The following is a 23,820-nucleotide window of genomic DNA, read 5'->3' as shown; positions in this document are numbered from 1 at the left end:
ACATTTTTTAGATGACCAACCTATTATTTTAGCTTGCGCTTGGATTTAGCCTATAATCTCATTAGTTTACTACATTAAATGCTCAACCAGTCTTCGTTTTTCATTTTCTACCCAGATGGCTAGACAATAGTTTGAACATGCCGTTTTTGTTGTCTTTTGTAGTTATTGCCTGATTTTTCCTCATTTTATAGCAGTTGGCATTTGTTTTTTATCATTTTTTTGGTTACACTACATGTGAATTGTCATTTCATGAAGTCTTTGCTATTGGTTTGGCTGTATTCCCTCTTCTTATACCCTCTCTCCTCCATCTTCTCTTCTTTCCCTCTCCAAATGGCTCCTGCGTACACTTCTACGAATGATAAGTTACATGGACTTGACTATCTTTGCTGGAGTGTTGTAATCAAAGCTTGGTTTATGCATAAGTGGATTTGGTATATTGCGTGTGGAGCTATTCCTCTTATTAAGCTTATTCTTAGCATTTCCCTTGATTTTAATTTCTTGTATTTGTATCTTTGCTTCAGGAACATGACTGGCAGATTGCGATGATGCATCTACGTATATGAAAATGACAATGAACTCTAGCTTCAACAATGTTGAGGTGATGAGTAGAATGCATGGCCTAGAGGAAAATTTTGTATATACACATCTTTTGTATAGCCATATCTACTTTATAAAAGAAAATGAGATAATCTTTGTACAGGTGCAAATATAAAACATCCTGCTTTTAGTTACATCTTCATGCAAATAATTCTGGAACTTAGTTGTGGATATATCTATCCTTTTTAGCTACAAGTTAAACTCATATTATTTGGCTTTTTTAAAGACTTAATATTAACTAACTAAAAATTTCTGAGTGATTATTTCTTGTTATCTTTAGAATTTGTGTGTGTGTGTGTATGTGCATTTCTTATTGATACACTTTGTAGAAATAGTGGAGACAATTATTTAAGATGAATTAGATACAAAAGATACAATGATATAGTCTAATGTTATCACTAAAAGACAAGACCGAGATCAATATCGCAATGTATGAGAGCTCAAAGATAGTATTATGATGGTGAAATTGCATATTCTTCTATTTCTATTTTAACTTTCATGTTTAAAAATCCACAAGGCTCACTTCTCACTCACTTTGAAAAGTAGGCTTGAGCAACGAGCTTACTAGCACATGTAGACCATAGCTTGTGAATTTTAGGCAATGCCAAAATGTGTTAAAACTTTCTAGGATCACTTTCTTTTTAATGAAAGCTTGGAAGTTTGGGATCTTATATGTTATGGGGTTGTTTTAATGAGTTGACCAAGTTTAGAATGTATTTTTAGTTCAGCAAACATTTGGTCGCACATTGTGCCTGCTTGTCATATATTCTTTAGATGCGACCTTCATGGTGTTCAGTGGTGAGAACCATTAATATGCTTGCACCCTTCCATAGAATAGCTTGAAGTTGTTCCTTAACTAGTTCGTGATCAATTCTATGATAGAGCTAGTTTTTTGTATCTATTACATAAGGATTTGTTAAATTCTTTTATGAAAAAAATAAAGTTACACTAAGGGATTCCTAAATTATAGTAAAAATTCATAGAAGGGTCAAGAAAATATCGCAAAATAGGTTTTGTATGTATATATAAAACATGCCATGAATGCACATGATATAGAGGATTTATAACTCAGTGACAGACGCGAGTGTTGAATCTCCATATTATCTACCTCAAAAGAGCATCCCTCTTCTTATATTCCCATATTACAAATCAGCCATCATTTATTTTGCAGAAGTAGCCATCTTGGATCTCAATAGTAGCACAATTGTAGCCTGTAGACATGGAAACACAATAGTGCTTTTGTTGATTTCCATAATGATAGTTTGATCATCTTTATGCTTACACTGTGCTGGCTCTCTACTTGTGGATGATGGTTTGCAAGTATTTCTAAACAACCTCCCTTATGGTGGAAGTAAATACCTGGAATGTGAGGTTGTACAATGCATGAGAAGCCCAAGCTAATTTTGTTGCAACACTCCCTTTGTCTTGCTTTCAAAAGACATTGTCTACCCTTTTGTTGATTATTTACTGTAATCACTGGTTCTCTTTTTATCATCCTCTTTTCACGATTTGGCCACATTCTATACCATGGTTTTCTTCTCGATGTAGGTCCAGAATATCATTTGTCTTCCTTGAAAGATAGTAGCAACCCCTACTCAAGGTTCTCATGGGCCCACCATAATTTGTTCCTTCTTTGCTTCTCTAGGAGTAGGTCCCCCCTATTTGTTTTGTTTAGGTACTTGTGGCTTGATGATGCATAGTTGAATTATCATACAACTAGCAAGAGGTTGACAAACTATTGAAGCTTCAATTGAGAAACATATACCTTAGTTATTTATATATTAGTAGAAACATGCAAAAAATTGGCTGTTGAATACATTGGTGGCAGATTGAGGGGCAACTATACCAATAGAATTGCCCACTTCTCATGTCCTTTCTTCCTAGAAAATTAAAGTAGATCCAAGTACACATAACCTACCTTCAATAAACACGACTGCCTTTCAGGTCTCCGTTAGTACATGAAATTCTATGGGATTTGTTTTACCTCCTAACACTATAATATTAAAGTGATTGAGGTACTCTTCAAAAAACACATACGCACAAGTCGTCCAAAAGCTCACATGCCATAACTAGAATCAAACTCTGTTCCTATTTTGTGTGCAACCATTTTTTTTCTCTATGATGTATTTTGATTGGTGTAATTCAATTCTCTTTGTGGCATCTTTGATAATTGCATAGTGTGAGATGTATTCTCATCACTATATTCGAGTTATACCTTTTATAATCGTAAGTTGGATAAGATTTTAGCCCCTACAAGACAACAAGTGTGATTTGTGAGTAGACTTGGAATGGTTCTCTCTATGATCTTGGTTAGACATACTAGGTTATGAATAGAATTGGAATGGTGCTCTCTTGGTTGGATGTACTAGGTTATGGATGTAAAGAGGGAAAGCTAACTTGTGGACCTCATCACCTTGAGAAAAATTGGTACCTTAGGAAGGTTTCATGAACATCAATACAAACAAACACCTTAGAATACATAAACCAAAAGCAATAAAAGGTAGATCAAACATGATTTGGGCACTTTTTCTTTCAAATTTGTCTGGATACTTGCATGCATTTGATCGGTGCTGCCAATGGCTAGCCACTCTTTTTTGTGTACCACAAAAAGCTATCCAAACACCTCTTCCTTATCAAAGTCAACAACACTAAGATAGTTCTATCCCCCATTTGATAATTGCTACCTCAATTAATAGCTTTGTTGCATACATTTGTCCCCAAATGAATATAAAATGGCCCTTAGTCATTCTGGAGCATCAATCCAAATGGCAAAATTTTTTGTCTTAATTTTATGCTTAGATCCCTTACGAATTACATGGACATCGCTAAAAAATGGATGTTTGCTAATATCGTCCCTCTAGACTGGGTTGTGATAAAGAAGAAAAAGTGGAGTTCTTGTCTATGGCTAAGGCCCCAACCCACACTTATAACTCGAGCCTTACATTCATTTGGAGAATTATTCTATCACCCTGACTATCAGCTAAACCATCACAATGGAGCTATGTTGCGTTGTATTTTGTATTTTTCTTTTCATGGTTATAATAGTCATAGAGTGTAACTCCAACCTTTTAGGGACCTCTAAAAGTTAGTCCTCCATAAGAGGCCCTACTAGGAGATCCCAAGGTTGTTGAGTTATCTAGAGTATACAACGTATGTATCCTGCCATTTTAAGAAATACAAAAGGAAGATTATGGCTCATTGGACACTTATTATCACTATGGCAATCAAAGGGAAGCACTATCTTGCTCATTTAAAGAAGCGATACAAATACCAACATTTTCTACTAATAAGAGCAATAGGATATCTCAAAAAAATCAGATCATTTTAACCATCTAGGTCATTAGTCCAAACACTACAACAATTCAAAAGGTTGATTGTTTCTCACCAAAGGCTCATAGGGTGCTAGACTAAGATTATGTTTACATTGGCATGTCCAAGCTTGCAAGGGTGAGTATTTTACTATTGCTCTTAAATTAACCATGAGCTATAGACCAATTCATGCAAGGCATGCATGAAAACCTATAAGGTTTTTAATCCAAACATGTTCTTGTATACACTTATATAGGGAATTTTTACATAACTTAAGAAATAGTCTATATTGACCTTTAATTCCCTACTATTAGATGTGGGGAATGTCATTCCCTAGTTGTATATATGGAATACATGCATACAAACATAGGAAATATTGCAACATTTCCTACATTTTACAAGATTTCCTATATAGGGATTGACTAAAAGTCCCTTGTGTATAACTCTAGTGGTGCAGCGTAGGAGCGAGATCAAAGCGAGAGAACGAGATTTCACCAACATTAATCTACATAGACCCGACCAGCGACACATCGTCCATTCCATTCCACCTGATCAGCAGGAATGAGAACTCATATCCATCTATGAAGCCAGGTAATGAGCAGGATTGATATTCGATTTTAGAAAGAATGTCAGAACTTTTCTTTCTTTGGAAATAATATTCTGTTTACATGAAGGAGGACAAGGCTCCACCGACAATTCCGCAGAGACTCTGAGAAGCCAGTAAGGTGTGCAATGAATTAGGGAGTCTAGGTGCATTGGTGCGGTGCGACACCAAGCCTAGCACCGGCTGCGTCGTAGAGAATGCGGAAGCCTTGCTGTTGGACCTTGCCGATGATGGAGAAGGACATGGCATCAGGGGCAGGGGCGAACGCGAGACATAGCTTCCTCGTGGACGGGGGGCTTCCGTCCGCGGTGCTCGCCCAGTCGTCCAGCCAGACGAGGACATTGGAGGGAGGTAGCTCGAGGTCGAGGCCACCTGCAAAGTGAAGCACGACGCGTGGAATAGGGAGAGGCTGATCGTGCTGACGTTGAGCACGTAGCTGGATGTGGGTGGTGTCGAAGCAGGTGTCGAGGAAGGATCCACTGTCAACAGGCGACGGGTGGCCAAGGTGGGGCGCGGCTTCACGGACAAAGGCGGTGCGAAGAGCCGCATAAGCAGCAGGGGGAAGGCGGGAGATGGCGACTTCGGAGTCGAGGATGACACCGCCACCGCCGGTGCGACTGTCGATTTGGAAGGCGGAGGGGGCGATGGGGAGGAGGGAGGAGCCAACGGTGATGCCGGTGAGAGAGACGTAGTAGAAGGTCCGGAGAGCGGGATCGGGGTGAAGGAGAAGTGGTGTATAGCGGAGACCAAGTAGAGCTGCTGGGCTAATTGCTGCTGATCCAAGTACGAGGCTACCTGTAGCCGCGGCCCTTGCAACTGATGGGCCTATAAGAGTTGAGGGTAGCCGTCTGGGAGGGAGGCAGTAGGAGAAGGTGGGTCTGTGATTGCGATCCGCGCTGAGCTGCGACGCAAGGGCGAGTGGGCCGCGTGCAAGACCTACGATTCCCGCCGCACCTCCAAAGATGCCCGTGTTGTCGTGGCCGCAGCCCAGCAGCACTTCAACGGCCTGCTTGCTGTTGTTGTTCAAGCCAGTGATGGCCTCCATGACCAAGCTTCCTGCGGTGGAAGAGCCGTCTGCATAGTCCACCTTGTAGGCGCAGTTGGAAGTGCCCGCATAGCATGAGCCAACGAGCCCTGTCGTGAGTCGGCGATGGCACACAGGCGACTTGCAGGAGACGTTGCGCAGGGTGGCAGAGGCGGAGGGGTCGAAGAGGGAAGGGTCCACCTGCGGGATGCACGACTTGCCGCCGCAGGGCTTGCACTGGATCCACGACAGCTCACTGCCCGTGTCGAGGGACATGTAATTATGGTAGCCCCCGCCCAACGCAAGCCTGACGAAATAATCCCCACTTCCCGAGAGTTTCAAGGCAGGTACCACCTAAGCTAGCTGCTGGCGCGCTGCGGTGGCAGCACCGCCTACAAGAATACCCAGGAGGGACTGAACACGGGCCTCGTCCCTTTCCAGGCGCTTACAGCCATGGTCCACCCCATATTCAACAACTGCTGCGCCGCGCTTAGCACATTCCTCGTGCACATCGCTCCTGTGAAGGATGTCCATCTGGAGCCCCACATAATTATGGTCCGGTCCGATGTCAGCCGCACCCGCGATGTTATCAATGTGCGGGTTGATGATGATCGTATAGACCTGGAATAGGAGGACCACCAGCGCCTGCACATGCAGGCCCGCCTTGCAGATTGACATGATGATGATAAGCTTGCCTTCACTTACTGCTTTGACGAATGATGTCTCTGGTCAAGTGATGTGTACATGCTCCACCTGCGGATGGACCGACTACTGATCATATATATCTTGCCCAACAAACCGACGTCACCCGGCAGTTCGCAAGCTAGTCTTCAAGTTTGCCTTCCGGTTCCAACGCATGCACGTAGCTTTGTAATCCGCGAAACTAGCTCTATAGACAGGGGCCCGGTTGCTAGGTATCTTGGCTGCTGCTGCACGGTGTTTATATCTGAAGCCCAAAATGGGCGTCATGGCCATTTTGGGCATCAAACGACACCTAAAAACTTGGGGAAAGGTGTCAAGATGAAGTCTAAGAATTAAGGTCAAGGTTGCAGCTGAAGTCTAATAATGTTAGGTAAGGCAGTGTCACCATACACATTTGTACATACATGTAGAATGAAAATGAAGTGAGAAGACACACAAGCATAATTCCCATGCTCAATCACTTTTTTTAGCATTGATTTGAAAGCTTGGTCATGACTCATCATAGAATTAAGCCTTAGAATTCGCAATGAGTGGGATCCAGAACCACTTTCAAATCTATAAGGCTATATAGTATAGCCTAAATATCTAAGGCATTAATTTAAATATTCAAATTTACAATTTTTAATAGTTGTGTTTACCCTTGAACTGCGATCCACTTGATTGCTCACTTATTTTCCCTATCAATCCGTAATTTATTTTTTCCCACCATAGAAAATTTTGAACGATCCAAACTCAAATCGTGCTCAATGCATTTTCAACACTTGCGTGCACTTCTTCAGCTTGCGAGATTTGGTGTCACTAGTCAATGAACAGCTACATCCTCAATCAAGATCCAACAAGCTCGACAACGAGCGTTGATTCAAGTTTATTCTTGAACATGTAATATGTTTAATATACAAAAATGAAGCTTGATGATTAACTAAGGTTCCTTGTTCAGTTTACTTTCACACAAAGGAAGTTTGAGTGTTGTTTGTCACTTGCATACGATAAGTGTAAAAAACCAATGTTGTTTGTGTTGTAGGGATGAGCATGGATCGATGGAAATGAGGAAGGTCATGGCGAGAAGGTGTAGTGATGGGGGTATGCAATTTTGGCAGGTGTGGTGGATGAGGAGCTAGAAGAAGAAGAGGTATATGAGTTCATGCTGCTTGTAGTGTGCCTACTACTCATGGGATGATGTAGTAGATATTCACATCAATATAAAGCATGTTTCCTTCCTTTTGAAGCTACAAGTTACTGTGTTTCCTGTGTTTCTTAAGTCATTTGTTTACTCCATATTAAGATATGGAGCTGCATGTTTTGAGGAGAAACCTATACTCATGTGACTTGTGAATATCTACTATAAATCGCATTTACATTGTGACTCTACCCCTTTTGCTTGATTTGTCCTCATTAGCTCGACCCAACTTATTTATGCATGCTCTAACTGATGTGTTTGAACTTACACTCATAACTTATGAAGGTGCAAGCATCGAGGGTTGAGTAATCAAAGGCTCAATGTTGATAGGCTACATAGGTTTGTACAAGTGTAGTGGCAAAGTATTTAGTCGCCTTTAGCATCACACATTCAACCTTCAGAAGCTCTTTGAGTTAAAGCTCCTACATTTCCCTCTATTACATGCAGGCTATGCCCTACTATTATCTTTGTACCCCTCATAGCGATTGTGGTAGGCTCCTCTGAAACAGTCAACCCCTAAATTCATATGTCAACTCCACTTTTTGACAATTACTAGAAATCATTAATCAATGAGGAACACATGTTGGAAGTTTTGACGCCCAAAATTACTGTGAAAGCCCCAATTTTATGCCAATAAAAAAGGCCAAAGGTGTCAGTAAAATTTGATTGAAGCCCAACATTGGGCGTCAAATTTAAAGCTTCATACGAACCTTCATATGGGGTGAGTTTCGATATCTCACTTTCTCGGCCGTTCATTATGTAATTCACGTCCCTCCACTGCATTGATTCAAGGACATAACAATAATTACATGGACATAGCTCTCGAAACCTTGCTACTCGAGGGCATTCCTAGATGCCAAAAGATAGGTAATAAGATCATGTTACGTATAGGAACTCGAGTCACGAGCTCCCTCTAACTTTCCAAAATCCCTTTTCGTCTGTTTACCATGTTTATATCCCATTTCCCAAAACCAAAGCTCTTTAGAGAGGCAATTATAGAAGATGCCAAGAAACATGTTTTCTCTCGTTAATCAAAACTAGACCAACATGAGCGTCCTAGATAAAGCTGCAAGGTGAAGAGCTCATAGGAAAGACTTTTCACGTTGCTGTTAAAGTCAACGCTTTCGACGATGGAGAAAACCACAAGGTGTTATCCTACTTTCATGTATTGTTTGCTTCCAAGTTGTAATATGAGACAACAATGTCTTCCAAATACTAGAGCTATATTTTTCACACAACTTCCTTTCAAATTACATTCCACAAGCCACATCTATGACCCACCCTTGGAGTCTCAACCTTACCCTTCTCAAGCAAAGAAACAAAACTATGCATGTCATATAACAATGCCTTTCACATGAGTGTTTTCTTGCCGCTACGATTGCTACAATCTACTGTAGAATAAGCATTCCATCTTCAAGGTTTGTGTATCTAGTAGATAGATACACTCATAAACACCTGCGTACAAAGCGTTTCTATGCTTGCTTTCTAGTGGAATGAAAGAAACCAATTTCCTATGGGTGTCTTTGGACTTGAATGCATGTACGTAGCTTTGTAATCCACAACACTAGTTCTATAGACCTTGCTATTTAAGGGCACAAAAGAATCTTCACACGATGTGAGCTTCAATATCACTTTCTTGGCCCTTGATTATGTATTTCACCTCCCTCCACCAAACATTGCTTCACGGCCATAATAATAATTAGGTGGATGTAGCTATTGAAACCTCGGTACTTGAGGGCATTCCAAGACACCAAAAGATGGGCAATAACCTTATGTTACATATAGGAACTCCTGCTGCTACTCATCAAGAGCTCCCTCTAACAAATTTTTTTTTAAAGAGCCTCTAAGGACATGTTTATGAATCTCCTCTCTTTTCCTGTTTCAAGCTTTTGGCAAAAGAAAACTTTATCTAGAAATATTGGAGTCGGATGCTTTATAACATAATGGGATTCTCCCATTTGCTAAGATTCAACCTTTGATGCAACATTACCAATTGTAGCACACAACAACGTTTTGCAAATCTAGTAACCTTGAATGTCAAGAGCTTTTTTTAATAGCTCACTATGTCTTAATAAAGATCACCTATATTGTGGAGAGATATTGGTGCTCATTGAGAAAATCTTCTATGCACAATTAGTTGTATTGACTCTCCCTCTCACCATGAAAGAAATATGAGATTGATAGCGAGAAAGAAAAGAGCAAAAGTGTATATGCAATATAAAAAATGTTGCATGAAGAACACAAGAATGTATTCAAGAGAATAATTATTGTATTGAGTTGTATTCATAGGATTAGAACAAATACAAGCACAAGAGAGTGGTAGATGAGCTCCACAATTAGTGGGTGGTAGCTATGACTTATTACACGTGATAAGAAGCCACCGTTAGTTCTTGATGAATGAACTACCTAAGCCTATCAAATATTATCTTTCGTTACTTATCTAGTAGTACACTCCCCTTAGGAAAATACTAGGACCATCTTGAGTATTCTTTACAATAGAATAAAAGCACAAATACAAACGCTATAGTTGCAAAAAAAGGGCATCTTTCAAAACATGTTTAAATTTTCATTTTAACTCATAACAATTAATAAGCTATCGGAGAAGACAAATCACACCTTTAAGCATGTCAATGAATATGAAAAACAAACAATATATGTGCTCATAACTATTAATAAGCTATTTGAGAAGACAAATCACAACTTTAAACATGTCCATGAAGGTGAAAAACAACCAATATATGTACTCATTTAACAATGATAGAAATAAGAAAGATGCACACAGAGAGAGAGAGAGAGAGAGAGAGAGAGAGAGAGAGGTGTTGTGAAATATTAGAGCTCATATGCAAGGTAATGAAGCCTTTAAAATGCAAAGGGAACCCTATTCTTCAAAGATGCAAGGCTTGCTTCACTTTTAATATCTTAAGAATTAGTGGTTTGTATAAATTTGTTTAGTTGGCCATTTAGAGCTTATTTATTGTTTTAGTTATTTAGATCCAAGATGGTACACATTATTTAGAGTTTCGTGATTTGTCTCTATTGAGATATGTAGCTTAAACACTAAACAACTAAATAAGCCCATTTGTAAACATCTCCTTAAGCATCTCTAAATGATTTGCTTAAAAGTTTGGGTGAATGACTACTTAAACATCTCATTAATGTCCTATTAAAACTAATTTTAATGCCTATTTAAACATGACTCTAAAGGCACGTGTGTCTCTATCATGTTTTTGTGCACAATAGGACAATCGGAGAGCCTTACTACTGCATTTTTTGTCATATAATTGACATCAAAAGGCATCACTATCCACATTGCTTCTATGCCAAGCTTATGGAATGCCACTAACAATAGACATTGCTTATGCAATGTAAGCATTTCATATGCCATGGCCCCCATGGTATAATCAAAGGCTATGAATAAAGTGCTTTTTAAGAGATAGTACTTGTATGCTTTAAGAAAGCCTTAGCGTATTTACTCTTGCTCATAGTCTCTCTCTCTCTCTCTCTCTCTCTCTCTCTCTCTCTCTCTCTCTCATCTGCACACACTACTCGATGGGTACAATAGGAGAGTGGCATCATACAAGTAGCAAGTTGAACAACTTAAATCTAGGCAAGAACTCGAGGGGTCATTTATGAATATATATGCATATCATGCGAATTTGACATAATAAATTTTCAAACACTGTTTTAAACCATTTTCTACATATAGATAGGTGCATCAAGAGTCCTAAGGCCATCATACACTACAAGGGTACACACATATAGTGACGCTAAGTAGCAACGTTTTTTTTTTGGCGTCGGTATTAGCCTCGGTATTAGCGTCGGTATCAGTGTCTTTAAAAACGTCGGTATTTGTGTTGGTATTTATCGACACAAATACCAACATTTTTAAAGATGCAGATACCGACGCTAATACCGACAGCTTACTGCGGCAAAATTTCACTGAAACCCAAACGTTTCTTTCATTTGAGCACGTGAAGGTAGAGAGAAAGAAAGGATTGTGAGCAAGAGAGGGAGGTGAGCAAGAGAGATGAGCAAGGGAGGTGAGCAAGGAAGCAAGCCATGAGCCGCACGCGAGGAGAGGAGTGTCGCCCGCACGAAGAGGTCGTGGAAAAAGAAGAGAGCACGATGGTATGCCCTGTTTTGGTTTCTTTACAATCTTTGTTTTGCTTTGCAATGTAGGTTAGAAAGTGTTGGTTAGTCTTCAATCTTTGTGTTGCTTTGTGTTGCTTTGCAATGTAGGTTAGGAAGTATTGAAAGAGAGAGAAATGGAAGCGAGTGTTTTCAAAATTTTTCTTGTGTTGGTTTTTATTCTTTGCAATGTAGGTACGCAAATCTATGTGTGTGAGCATAGTTGAGAGCCGACCTCAAAGATAGATAAGTTTAGAGCCAAACTTAAAGAGATAGGTATGAAAATTTAAAAAAAAAAGACCTGAAATATATATAGTGGAGTGGTCCCAATATACAATATAGAATCTTTATTAAATTATCATTCCATTACATCGCAGTTAAGATGTCTAGCACTCATGACCAACATGGTGGTGATCGTGAGGCTTGGCTCAATCAACATGTCCCATGTCCATGCACGCAATGCAAATTGGCCATTCGTTGAAAACATCATTTGTCCATAGAGCATGTGCAACGGTATGGAGAGTTTCGAGTTGAGATAATGGTGCGCAGATCGGACGCAGAATGCTCACGTAGTGAATCCCGGAAGGTCCCCAAGAACAATGAACTCTACCTTTTTTGCACAAAAAACCATGTAAAAGCATGCACGACAAGAAGCAAGAGACAAATTGGGTTCAATCTTCCCCCATGCCTTGTGTGAGCGCTTCACAAAGCATGTATTTTATGTATATTTCAATCTTCATGCTCAATAATAGTCCCAATTTACAAAAATATGACAAGCTTTTAGCTTTTGAGTTTGCTTTCTACAAAAATAGAAAAATAAAGCTAATGGACGGTGCCCATAGAGTCTGGCACGCCCAATCTCAATGTCCAAATAGAAATAACATATCCATACGCATAGGCGCATACAAAATAATAATCAATAATCAATGTCTCAATAGACATAACAAAATATAGGCGTGGCGCCTATCAAAATATAATCCAAAGGTCGAATACTCGCTAAACTCCAATGCTTTCCTCCGTCACTGCTGCTATCTCTACACATCAACTGAAGCATTCACAATCGTTAGTAAAATAATACAATTAAAGCGACAAAAGTGAATACCTAGCAGTCTTCAGCTACATAAATAAATCAACTGGTTAGAAATAAATCCTAACCTTAATTTATTACGAGTGCGCACTCTAAACTCATAAACGTTTATTAATTTCATATGCATTTTGCGGAATCACCCGCTATGGAATCACCCATGTACACACTAAATTAATGAAATGCCCGAAAAGGACAGGCGTCCCCATCAACTTCTCGCACAAAGAATCCTCTTTGTGTATGAGCCCCGGTCATCTAAGTTTACGGAATCCACCGTAAAACCTCACGGAATCCACCGTGGAATATGCCTCCTGGTATCATACCCCCGGGGTGGAATAGCAATTGACCTCAATTGCTATTAGCTCAATGTGGAGCTAACAGAGTGGGGAAAGCATTTAAGTCTCTAGCGTGCATCCATTGTGCTTCCTCTACAGGATGGTTCTTAAATTTTACTAGATATCTAGAATACCTTCGGCCAGTTCTAGTGGTCATGTAGTCAGTGTCTATGATGGCTTCTGGTTCAAGTATTTCAGTCTCTTCCTCTAATAAAGGTGGGTTTTCATAAACAGGGTGGATAGGTAATTGGCCTCTAAATGGTCTCAATAAACTAATGTGAAATGTATTGTGAATTTTCCAATGAGATGGTAATTCTAACTTGAATGCATTATCATTAATCTTATGAATAATTCTAAATGGTCCATAGAATCTAGGAGCTAATTTGACAACTGGATGTCTATCTACACTTTGCAGTCTACGCTTTTCTATTCTAAGCCAAAGATAATCATCAACTTTGAAATTCATAGCTTGTCTTTTCTTGTTGGCTTGTTTGGTATATGATTGTTGGGCTTTAGCAATCATATCCTTAACCTCATAAAAAATACTATTATGCATAGTAGCAATATCATCAGCACTCTGAATTCTATTAGACAAAGATGCAACAGGTGTAGATAATCTATATCCATAAATGACTTCAAAAGGTGCTTTCTTTGTAGATGTGTGTGGTGTATTATTATATGCAAACTGTAATAAATGCAAATGAGTGTCCCATGTCTGAGGTTTAGAGATAGTATATGCACGTAAAAGATCTAGAATGGTGCTATTTGTGGCTTCTGTTTGTCCATTTGTTTCTGGATGAAATGCAGATGAGAAATCAATCTTTGTGCCTAGATTTGCAAACAGTGTTATCCAAAAATTGTTACAAAATCTAGAATCACGATCTGAAATGATAACTTTGGGCAATCCATGGTTAGTAAAAACAGTTTTCAAAAATAATTGTGCTGCTTATGATGCTGTTAAAGTTTTCTTACATGGAATGAAATATGCTTGCTTACTAAATCTATCTACAACTGTCCAAATCATGTCATGGTTAGATTTAGTATTTGGTAAACCAGTAATAAAATCCATGGAAATATGTTCCCAAGGTTTAGATGGAATAGACAAAGGCATTAGTAATCCATACTGTTTACCATGATGTCTCTTTATTCTTTGACAAATCAAACATTCAGAAACGAAATTAGATACATCTGCATCCATATGCGGCCAATAAAAATCTTCAGTTAACATGCGTAATGTAGATATGATACCTCTATGACCTTGATATGGGGGACCATGAATTTCATTCAAAACAAAAGATCGGAATGGAATAGTAATACACAGTCTCTTTTCAAAAAACATAAATCCATCATTATATGACAATGAATCAACAGGAATGAAATTATTTTGAACTAATTTTTGCCAATCAGAATGAAAAGTAATATCCTGGTGATATGTATCTTTCATAGCAATCAAAGAATCAAAAGATATGATGGAAATATTATGAATTGCAGGTCTTCTACTCAATGCATCAGCAACTACATTTTCTTTTCCAGGTTGGTATTGAATGATAGGATGAAAACTTTGAATGAAGGAAGCCCATTTGATATGACGGTCGGAAATTTGGGGTTGGCTAAGTAGATGTCTAATGCTTTGCTGGTCGGTCTTTATCATGAATTCTGAACCCATTAAATAATGCTTCCACTGTTTTAATGCTTGTACAACTGCTAATAGTTCTTTGTCATAAGTGGAATATTTGAGCTCAGAGGGTTTTAGCTTAGAACTAGAATATACTATTGGATGATTGTCTTGCATTAATACGGCTCCTATTCCTGATCCGCTAGCATCGGTCACAACTAGAAAGAATGGTCTATTAAAGTCAGGCAATTGTAGAACTGGGGCATTGGTTAATGCACATTTCAGTAAGTCAAAGGATTTCTGCTGAGTTTCAGTCCATTGATAAACAATTCATTTCTTAAGAAGTTTGGTTAATGGTAAAGCAAGTAATGAAAAATTACGTACAAACTTCCTATAGAAACTAGCAAGACCAAGGAATGAGCGTAATTCATGTACATTTTTAGGAACAGGGCAATGCAATATTGCATCAATTTTCTTAGGATCAACTTTAATTCTTTCTTTTGATACAATATGACCTAAATATTCTATTTCTGTCTTAAAGAATTCACTCTTTTCAGGATTTGCAAACAATTGATTTTCTTTCAGTAATTGAAAAACTAATGATAAATGCTCATAATGCTCTTTTTCACTTTGACTAAACACCAAAATATCATCAAAGAAAACAATCACACAATACTGATATTTCAGAAAGATACGGTTCATCATTCTACTGAAAGTAGCAGGTGCATTAGTTAATCCGAATGGCATGACTAAGAATTTGTAATGGCCAAACTGTGTTCTGAATGCAGTCTTAAATATGTCGGATCTATTTAGCCTCACCTGATGATATCCAGACTTAAGGTCAATTTTACTAAATATAGAAGATCCTTGCAGTTTGTCCATAAGGTCATCAACTCTAGGTATAGGATACCTATTCTTTACAGTGATCTTATTTAATGCTCGGTAGTCAATACACATACGATAGGTATTATTCTTTTTCTTGACTAAGAGTATAGGTGCACCGAATGGAGAACTGCTAGGTCGAATTAAGCCTCTATTTAGTAATTCTTCAACTTGACTCTGGATTTCTTTTTGCTCTATTTGATTGTGCCTATATGGTGCTTTGCAAGGTGGTTGTGTGCCAGGAATTAAGTCAATCTTATGGTCTTCTGGACGTGAAGGTGGTAAACCTGGTGGTAGGTCTTGTGCAAAACAGTCCTTAAAATATGCAAGAAATTCCTTATGCCTAGGGTGCATATGATTTTCCTTTGCGTGCAATTCATTCACCCAAATGAGATATGATTTAGAACTCTTGCGTAATGCACGTTTTGCTTGAGTATGCGAAAGCAGTGGAAAAATATTAGATGCATGCATACCATATAATGTAATAGATTTTCCTTGAAAATTAATATTCATTGTGTGTGTGGAATAATCTATATTTGGATTATGCTGGTGTCTCCAAGGCATTCCTAAAATAATGTCTCTTGACTGTAATGGAACAACTAAGAAATTTCTTCTTTCAATATATGAACCAATTTGAATCTCTAAATCTTGTACTTCTTGTGTGCCATTGTACCTAGTGCCTAAAAATGCAGCTTTTATGCAATAATGCGTAGGTACTGTATGTAATTTCAATTCCTTTATCAATTTTGCTGAAATAAAGTCATGAGTACTACCGTCATCATGCAAAATAGTTCTTTCCTTTCCATGCACCATACATTTCATAGTCAACAATGAATGTGGAGTAGGCATACCTGGTATAAAGTGTCGGAAGTAGTAGTAGTATCATCCTCATCTTCAGTGAAATCAGGCATATCCTCATGCTCGTCTTCGTCCATGGCTCCAAGATAGTTGATATGTGCTTGTGGCTTCTTTGAATGACAATTTGTTGCGAGATGCCCTGGCTGGTGACACTTATAGCATACTATTGGCTTGGCTTTGGTTACATTATTTGCAATGGCTGGAAGTCTGGGTACATTTGGATTTGCTTATGGAATAGGCTTAGGATTTGGATTGACATTGGAGGGTAATGCAGGTGGTTTAGGCCAATTCTTGCGGAAAGATGGTGATGAGAAACGACCTGGATTAAACCTTCTAAAATTGGAATTGAATTGTTTAGATCCATAATTACCGTTGGCTTGGAATTGCTGTGGTCGTCTGTCTCTTCCGCGTAACTTATCTTCAGTGTCCTGAGCTAGTGAGATGGCGTCTTCAAGGGTAACAGGCTTGAACATGTTCACTTCAGCGTAGTAATGTCCAAGAAGTCCAGACATATACTTCCGCTTATGTGTCGTCTCTGGTACGTCTTCAAGCATGCGTAGCTGTAGGAGTGCATTCCAAAAATGCTCTGTATACTGTGGAATAGACTCACGATCTCGTTGTTGAAGTAAATCCCATTGCTTGATAGCCTTCTCATGAAATTGCGGTGGAAGAAAATTCTGCATGAACTTCTTCTTGAAATCTTCCCAAGTAGTAGGACATTCTATGCTCTTGCGTACTACAGTCCACCATAGTGATGCTCTGTCTATCAGATGATTAGTAACACACTTGATTTTATCTTTTTCTGGATAAGTTTCCTCATGGAAATAGTCATCAAACTGGCTAATGAATGATAAAACAGTCTTTCCTTCTCGTATGCCATTGAAAGTGCGAAATTTGAAACTTCGTTAACTTATCTTGGATTCCTTGCGAATGGTTTGTGCTTCAAGAGTGGCGTTGATGGTACGTCGAATCAAATCTTTAGCTTGAGGTTCTTCTTTGTTGGTAGACGCTCTTTGTAGTTTTGTCAATTGCGCTTGCAATGCTTGCCTAGCCCTTCGCTCTTCTTTCAATTGTAGCATGATTAGATCCAGCTTTTGTTCCATGGTAGGCTCAGGTAAGTCGTCTTCAACCATAGGATCATCCATATGTGGGGTCGTCATCCTGTAAAACTCAATAAACCGTTCTCACTTAAAATCAGGTTAGCGGGATGAGCGTAGCTCAAATTCAGGGTTACAAGGCTATGTACTTTTGGATATTTCTTTGTCAATTTTCAAAAAATATGCAATATTTCTGTCTTCTTTTGCTGAAAATACTTCAACGAACTTGTAGATATGTAGAACACTTTGCCACAAACAACTTTCCAGTTCAGAGTTTTTGTGTAGGAACAAGCCTTCTAGGAGTTTTAAGCACTAGTCAGTTCTGACTCCAGTTGACTAGTCTGACTTGCAGAGTTGCAGACTTAGCCGACTTACAGAGTTGCAGACTTGCAGAACTTAGGCCAACTTGATGAACTTGCAGAACTTGATTCCAATTGACTTGCTGAACTTGACTTCTGAGGTGCAGGACCTGAAGTTTATGGACTTGTTTGCCTTGTGTGACTGCAGTGATTTAGCTTTGACTTAAGGAGATTAAGCTTAAGCTTAGTAAGCTTAATGAAGTAGGCGGCGTCTGATTTTCGTGGGGGGGGCCGTTTTTTTTCGCCGTGCGAAAAATTCAGACCTCCTTTGAGACCACGATGAAAAAATTGAGAAGCTATTAAGCTTCTTAAGCTTCTTCTAAGCTTAAAGCTTTAACTTATGAGAAATAAGAGATGAACTTTTTTGTTTTCTCACTGTTTCTTCACGACTTGATGAAGGAGATGGATGCGTGGTCCTCCCCCCTACAGAGCCTGGTCCTTCGCAATCTGATAGTAGAAACAGGGGTTCTTGATCGCCAGAAGTCTGCCTGTATCGACGGTTCGCGATGAGATTGACTGTAGAGCCCGATCGTTCCTGGAGCTCCGCCTTCGCCCGAGATTGGTAGCGATTGGAAGCTCTTGATCTCTGCTCCGCTCTGATACCACTGTGCGCAGATCGGACGCAGAATGCTCACGTAGTGAATCCCGGAAGGTCCCCAAGAACAATGAACTCTACCTTTTTGCACAAAAAACCATGTAAGAGCATGCACGACAAGAAGCAAGAGACAAATTGGGTTCAATCTCCCCCCATGCCTTGTGTGAGCGCTTCACAAAGCATGTATTTTATGTATATTTCAATCTTCATGCTCAATAATAGCTCAATTTACAAAAATATGACAAGCTTTTAGCTTTTGAGTTTGCTTTCTACAAAAATAGGAAAATAAAGCTAATGGACGGTGCCCATAGAGTCTGGCACGCCCAATCTCAATGTCCAAATAGAAATAACATATCCGTGCGCATAGGCGCATACACAATAATAATCAATAATCGATGTCTCAATAGACATAACAAAATATAGGCGTGGCGCCTATCAAAATATAATCCAAAGGTCGAATACTCGCTAAACTCCAATGCTTTCCTCCGCCACTGCTGCTATCTCTACACATCAACTGAAGCATTCACAATCGTTAGTAAAATAATACAATTAAACCGACAAAAGTGAATACCTAGCAGTCTTCAGCTACATAAATAAATCAACTGGTTAGAAATAAATCCTAACCTTAATTTATTACGAGTGCGCACTCTAAACTCATAAACGTTTATTAATTTAATATGCATTTTTGCGGAATCACCCACTATGGAATCACCCATGTACACACTAAATTAATGAAACGCCCGAAAAGGACAAGCGTCCCCATCAACTTCTCGCACAAAGAATCCTCTTTGTGTATGAGCCCCGGTCATCTAAGTTTACGAAATCCACCGTAAAACCTCACGGAATCCACCATGGAATATGCCTCCTGGCATCATATAATCAACCAAGCAGTCTTGAATTACGAGATTGCGATAAGTTCTCTCTCATTACGTACTATATGACATGTAATTGATTTAAGTATAACAGTTTGGGGTTATCTTAGAAGTTAGCTCCTTAACATCCTTTACAGGGTCAGGGTCATGTCGATACATTGGAGTCTGCAAATCTCCTGCATCCAGTAAGACGGGTTCGTCTGCGCTCTATACAAATGTCGTCCGAGATAACTAACTGTCTCATAGAAGGTGATAACTCTCAACCGCTTTCTATGGGTGAGAATGCTGGAGACATGGATGATCCTCCTGCTTTTTTGGAGCCCGAATTAGAGGACATGATCGAATCATTGCTTCCAACGGACTCAGAATCCCAAGATCCTTTAATTGCGAAGGTTGCCATTCAATTGTATGATGGGAGTCGGGTATCCCGTTTGAAGACACTTCTTGCATTGTTGAACATACAAAAAAAGTATGGATGGAGCGATGCAAGTGTGACAGAGCTATTCAGGTATATTATGATGTGTATGATTCTTTATTGAAAGCCATTGAAATCTGCTATATAGCACTCTAATAACTTGCTTCATTGCAATTTGTAGAACGTTGAAATCTTATATATTGCCTATCCAAAACACGATGCCTGAGTCTCGTACGATGGAAGACAAGTGCTGCGAAAGCTAGGCATGGATTATAATTGCATTCATGCTTGCCCCAATGATTGTGTTCTCTTCCGGGGAGAGTTTGAATTGTTGGCCACATGTCCCAAGTGCGGTGCGGGCAGGTATCGAAATGACTTGCAAGGGCAGACTATTCCGCAGAAGGTTTTCAGGAACTTTCCGTTGATACCGCGTGTTCATCACATTTTTCGGACCAAGAGTTTTGAAAATTTGACTACATGGCATGCGGAAAATCGATCCACTAATGGTGTATAGCATACACAGCGTACACCAGCTGACTTAGAAGCATGGCATCACATTGATGAGACTTTCCTTGACTTTGCAAAGGAGGCGAGGAATCTACGATTCGGTCTTGCCATGGATGGGGTAAATCCTTTTGGTTTACGTTCCACCTCCTATAGTGTATGGCCCGTGGTCCTTGTTAACTACAATATACCGCCATGGCTTTCCACCAAGAAAGGACACCTTTTGCTCAGCTTGCTTGTGCCTGGTCTATGCAAAGTCAAGAATATGGATGTCTACCTCTCTCCACTGATTGATGAGCTAAAGGAGTTGTGGGAAGGAATTGTAGTGGAGGACATGAGCAAACATATTGGTAGCCGATCCGCAACTATAAGGGCAATTCTTATGTGGACCATGCATGACTTTCCAGGTTATGGAGAATGCTCTGGTAAAGTGTGTTTTCTTATTTTGCCAGTTTTGTTTGAGCGATGTTGGTATTATGACATGCCTCATTGTACATGTGTGTTCTACAAGGCTAGTCACATCAGGTTACCATGCATGTCCTCTGTGTGGACCAAGGTTGGATTCTCGTATGTCAAAATCTATGAAGCAGATGGTATTTAAGGGACATCGGGCTTTTTTGCTAGAGGATCATGTCATGAGAGAAGGATTTCTTGGTCGCCCTCTTGCGAGAATGAACGCACTGAGCTGGTTTGATCGCAGGATGGTGGACCAAGACTCGCTTCCCAATGAAATGGGATGCTTCTCAATTTTCTATGAGCTGACTTATTGGAAAAAACTGAAGATTAATCACCTTTTAGATCCCATGCACATTTTTAAGAATGTGGGTAGCTTGCTATGGGACCACCTCATTGGGCAGCGAGACACACTAGGAGCGAGGATGGATTTCAAAGCAGTGGGAAAGATGGAACCATATTGGCCTGTAAGTGGCGTCGACGGTTGAGTGCAATTGCCGTGCGCTCCTTGGGTTTTGTCTAGCAATGAAGTGCGACGAGTAAAGGAAAACATCAAGTCCTTTTGCACACCGACTGGCCCAAAGCGTTCTCTCAAGACAGCATTCACAAAGGATGACCAATTGACAGGACTCAAATCCCATGATTGGCATAAGATGTGTCAGGTATGTACGGTATGAGGCTGCGTATGGCATGATTCTGCATATTAGATTACAGAATCTCTGTTTATTTATACACAATGTTAATTACGTGGTTTTCACAGTTCGTATTGCCGATCACAATCGCGGGGTCTCTGACATCGGAGGTACGGACAACCATTTACAAATTGTCCGAGTTGGTTCAGTTTGTCTCCCAAAAAGAGATTCACACATCATCGATTGAATCCGCGAAATGCGTGGCAGTAGAGACTGCTTGTCTTTTGGAGAAGTATCTTCCCACTAGTATGCTCACGATACAAACCCATCTTCTAGTGCATATTTTAGATGAATTACAGGTTGCAGGTCCAATCCATACTCAATGGATGTTTTTCCTTGAACGGTTCACAAAGACCTTAAAGGGATTTGTGCGACAACGGGCTCGTCCTAAGGGTAGCATGGCTGAAGGTTGGTTAGTGTCGGAGGCCTTGGTGTACATTTCTGAGTGGTTGTCCACTGTGGACCGGGACAAAGGCTTGATATGGTCACTTAAGGAGGATGATCATCTGAATGGAGATGTCCTAGTGGGAAACGGAATAGAGAAGAAGATGGATGCATCCATGGAGTCCAAGGTAAACCGATTTTGTATGCTGCATAGTGCTACGATGGAGAAGTGGCTGCAACGGTATGAGGATGCTTGCACTCAACGAGAGTCTGCAAGATCTGACTTTCGATGGAGTACGTGGCAACGGCCCATTCGATATCCGAAGGGCTTAGAGGAGATGCCTCTACTCATGTCCACTAGATGGCTACATGAGGCCATAACCAAAGCATCTCAAGATGGAGAAACAGTTACTCAAGAAGAGTGGGACTTCTCACGTGGATGCAGTCCCAAGAGATTACAATCTATACTGCAAATCGCAACTAATATACTTGTTCTTCTCCCAGTATAAGGTCCATAGTGCAGCATGGTCACGTGGATGACATTTCAGAGTAGAGCACATCGATAAGTTACGCTCGACAATGGACTGTGGAGTGATGGCAATGTTTGAGCAGGAAAACCGATGACGTGCCACAGATCCAAACCGTGTAGTTGCAGAGATGGAGTATTTTGGATGTTTACAGAGTATCCTTGCAGTGGACTATCGAAGTTTCTCCGTTACCATATTTGATGTGCAATGGTTCAAGGTTACTCTCGAAGGAGTAGGTGCAACTGTTCGGCGAGGGCCGAGTGGCTTTGTTGAGATTGACTCAACGAAGAAGTGGACCGATCTGAGTGATACGTTTGTTTTGCCAAATCACTATGAGCAGGTAAGCGTCCCTAATACTTGATGCGCTTTAGTAATCTCAAAGTGGACTTTTATACTAATCGTAGTGTGGATCAGGTCATTTTTTTCCCTAATCCGCAACAACCTCAATGGTGGTATGTCATTCCCATGACATCTAGGAGTATCCCAGTGTTTGCCAGAACCCCCGTACCGATCGTAGAAGAGACACCTTTAATAGCAGCAATGACAGAAGGCATACAAGAAACTAGGATGAACTGCCTGGAGGACCAAGACATCTCACCTATGGAGATAGAGGAGATAGAGGATGGGTTTTTTGAAAATGAAGCAGAGTCCTCATTTTGTGGAGAATGTTGTATAGACCTTTCGGTGTATACTGAGCTATGTCAAGATGAGATTGTGGAACCCTAAACAAAAGTGACTCAATCAAAACGTTCCTCCCACTACATCATGTCCACTTTTTGCAAATCAGTTAGGACAGTTTGTATGTTTTTGGAGTATCGTATTTTGTATTATCTATTTATTATTATTACTTTAAAATGAAGTCTTGCAAATTAAGTCTTAGTTTTATTATGTCTTGCAATTCATTATCAAATTGACTTATTTTTCCTTGTATGTGCAGGTTTAGGATTTGGGCACGGACGGCAGGATGAGCCGAGATTTTACAGATGACGACATCGATGCATTGCTAGAGCGTTTCTCACCGGAGAAGCTAGCACGAGTCAGAGATAGAGCCGATGCACAGCTTTCCTGTTCCACCTCAGCATGATCGACAGACTTTAGACGGTCTGATGCGTCGGTCTCCAGTAGACGCAGTTGCAGGTCTCGCTTTGCTTCAGAGTCACGTGATTGAGAAGGAGGTAGCTCCTATTTTGGGAACATGGATGCAGTCTCTCCCACTCACACTGCCACCAGGGAGTCAACACCGTCTTTCATTGGCGGTGACGGGCAAACGTCTACTGCTCCCACTCCTTCTCGCACCCCACCGATCACTCCCAGGGCCGACAAGAAGTACACAAAACCCACTCCTCCATGTATGTATTTTCGCACGAAGATTTTCACAGTAGCACTTATCAATTCAAATTGTGTTTGACACATTTGTATTAATGTCCTGAAAGTACCTGTTTGCAAAATCTTGCAGGTTACTCGTATCTCATAGATAAGACCTCTGGCCATTTATACATGAATGATGATGGAAAAGCTGTCATCTCTAGGATGCATGAGTTGTGCCAACAAGTATTTCGGCACAACATTACAGACAAGTGGAAGGAGATCCCAGATGCCAACAAGGA

At 40.0% G+C, this 23,820-nt stretch overlaps 1 protein-coding gene across 1 annotated transcript; it reads right to left on the bottom strand.

Annotated features, from left to right (window-relative positions):
- Positions 1-4,652: 4,652 nt before the first annotated feature.
- LOC148032315 (aspartyl protease family protein 2-like) lies at positions 4,653-5,810 on the bottom strand. Its single transcript, XM_087683909.1, has one exon. It carries the CDS (start codon positions 5,808-5,810, stop codon positions 4,653-4,655), a length of 1,158 nt encoding a protein of 385 aa, XP_087540035.1.
- Positions 5,811-23,820: the final 18,010 nt, after the last annotated feature.

This window comes from Lygodium microphyllum, chromosome 8, assembly GCF_053477565.2.
Source record: "Lygodium microphyllum isolate KBCC chromosome 8, Lygodium_microphyllum_v1.1.10, whole genome shotgun sequence".
Taxonomy (NCBI): Eukaryota; Viridiplantae; Streptophyta; class Polypodiopsida; order Schizaeales; family Lygodiaceae; genus Lygodium; species Lygodium microphyllum.
Note: the sequence above shows the minus strand (reverse complement) of the source record. Positions and strands in the feature narration are given on the sequence as shown.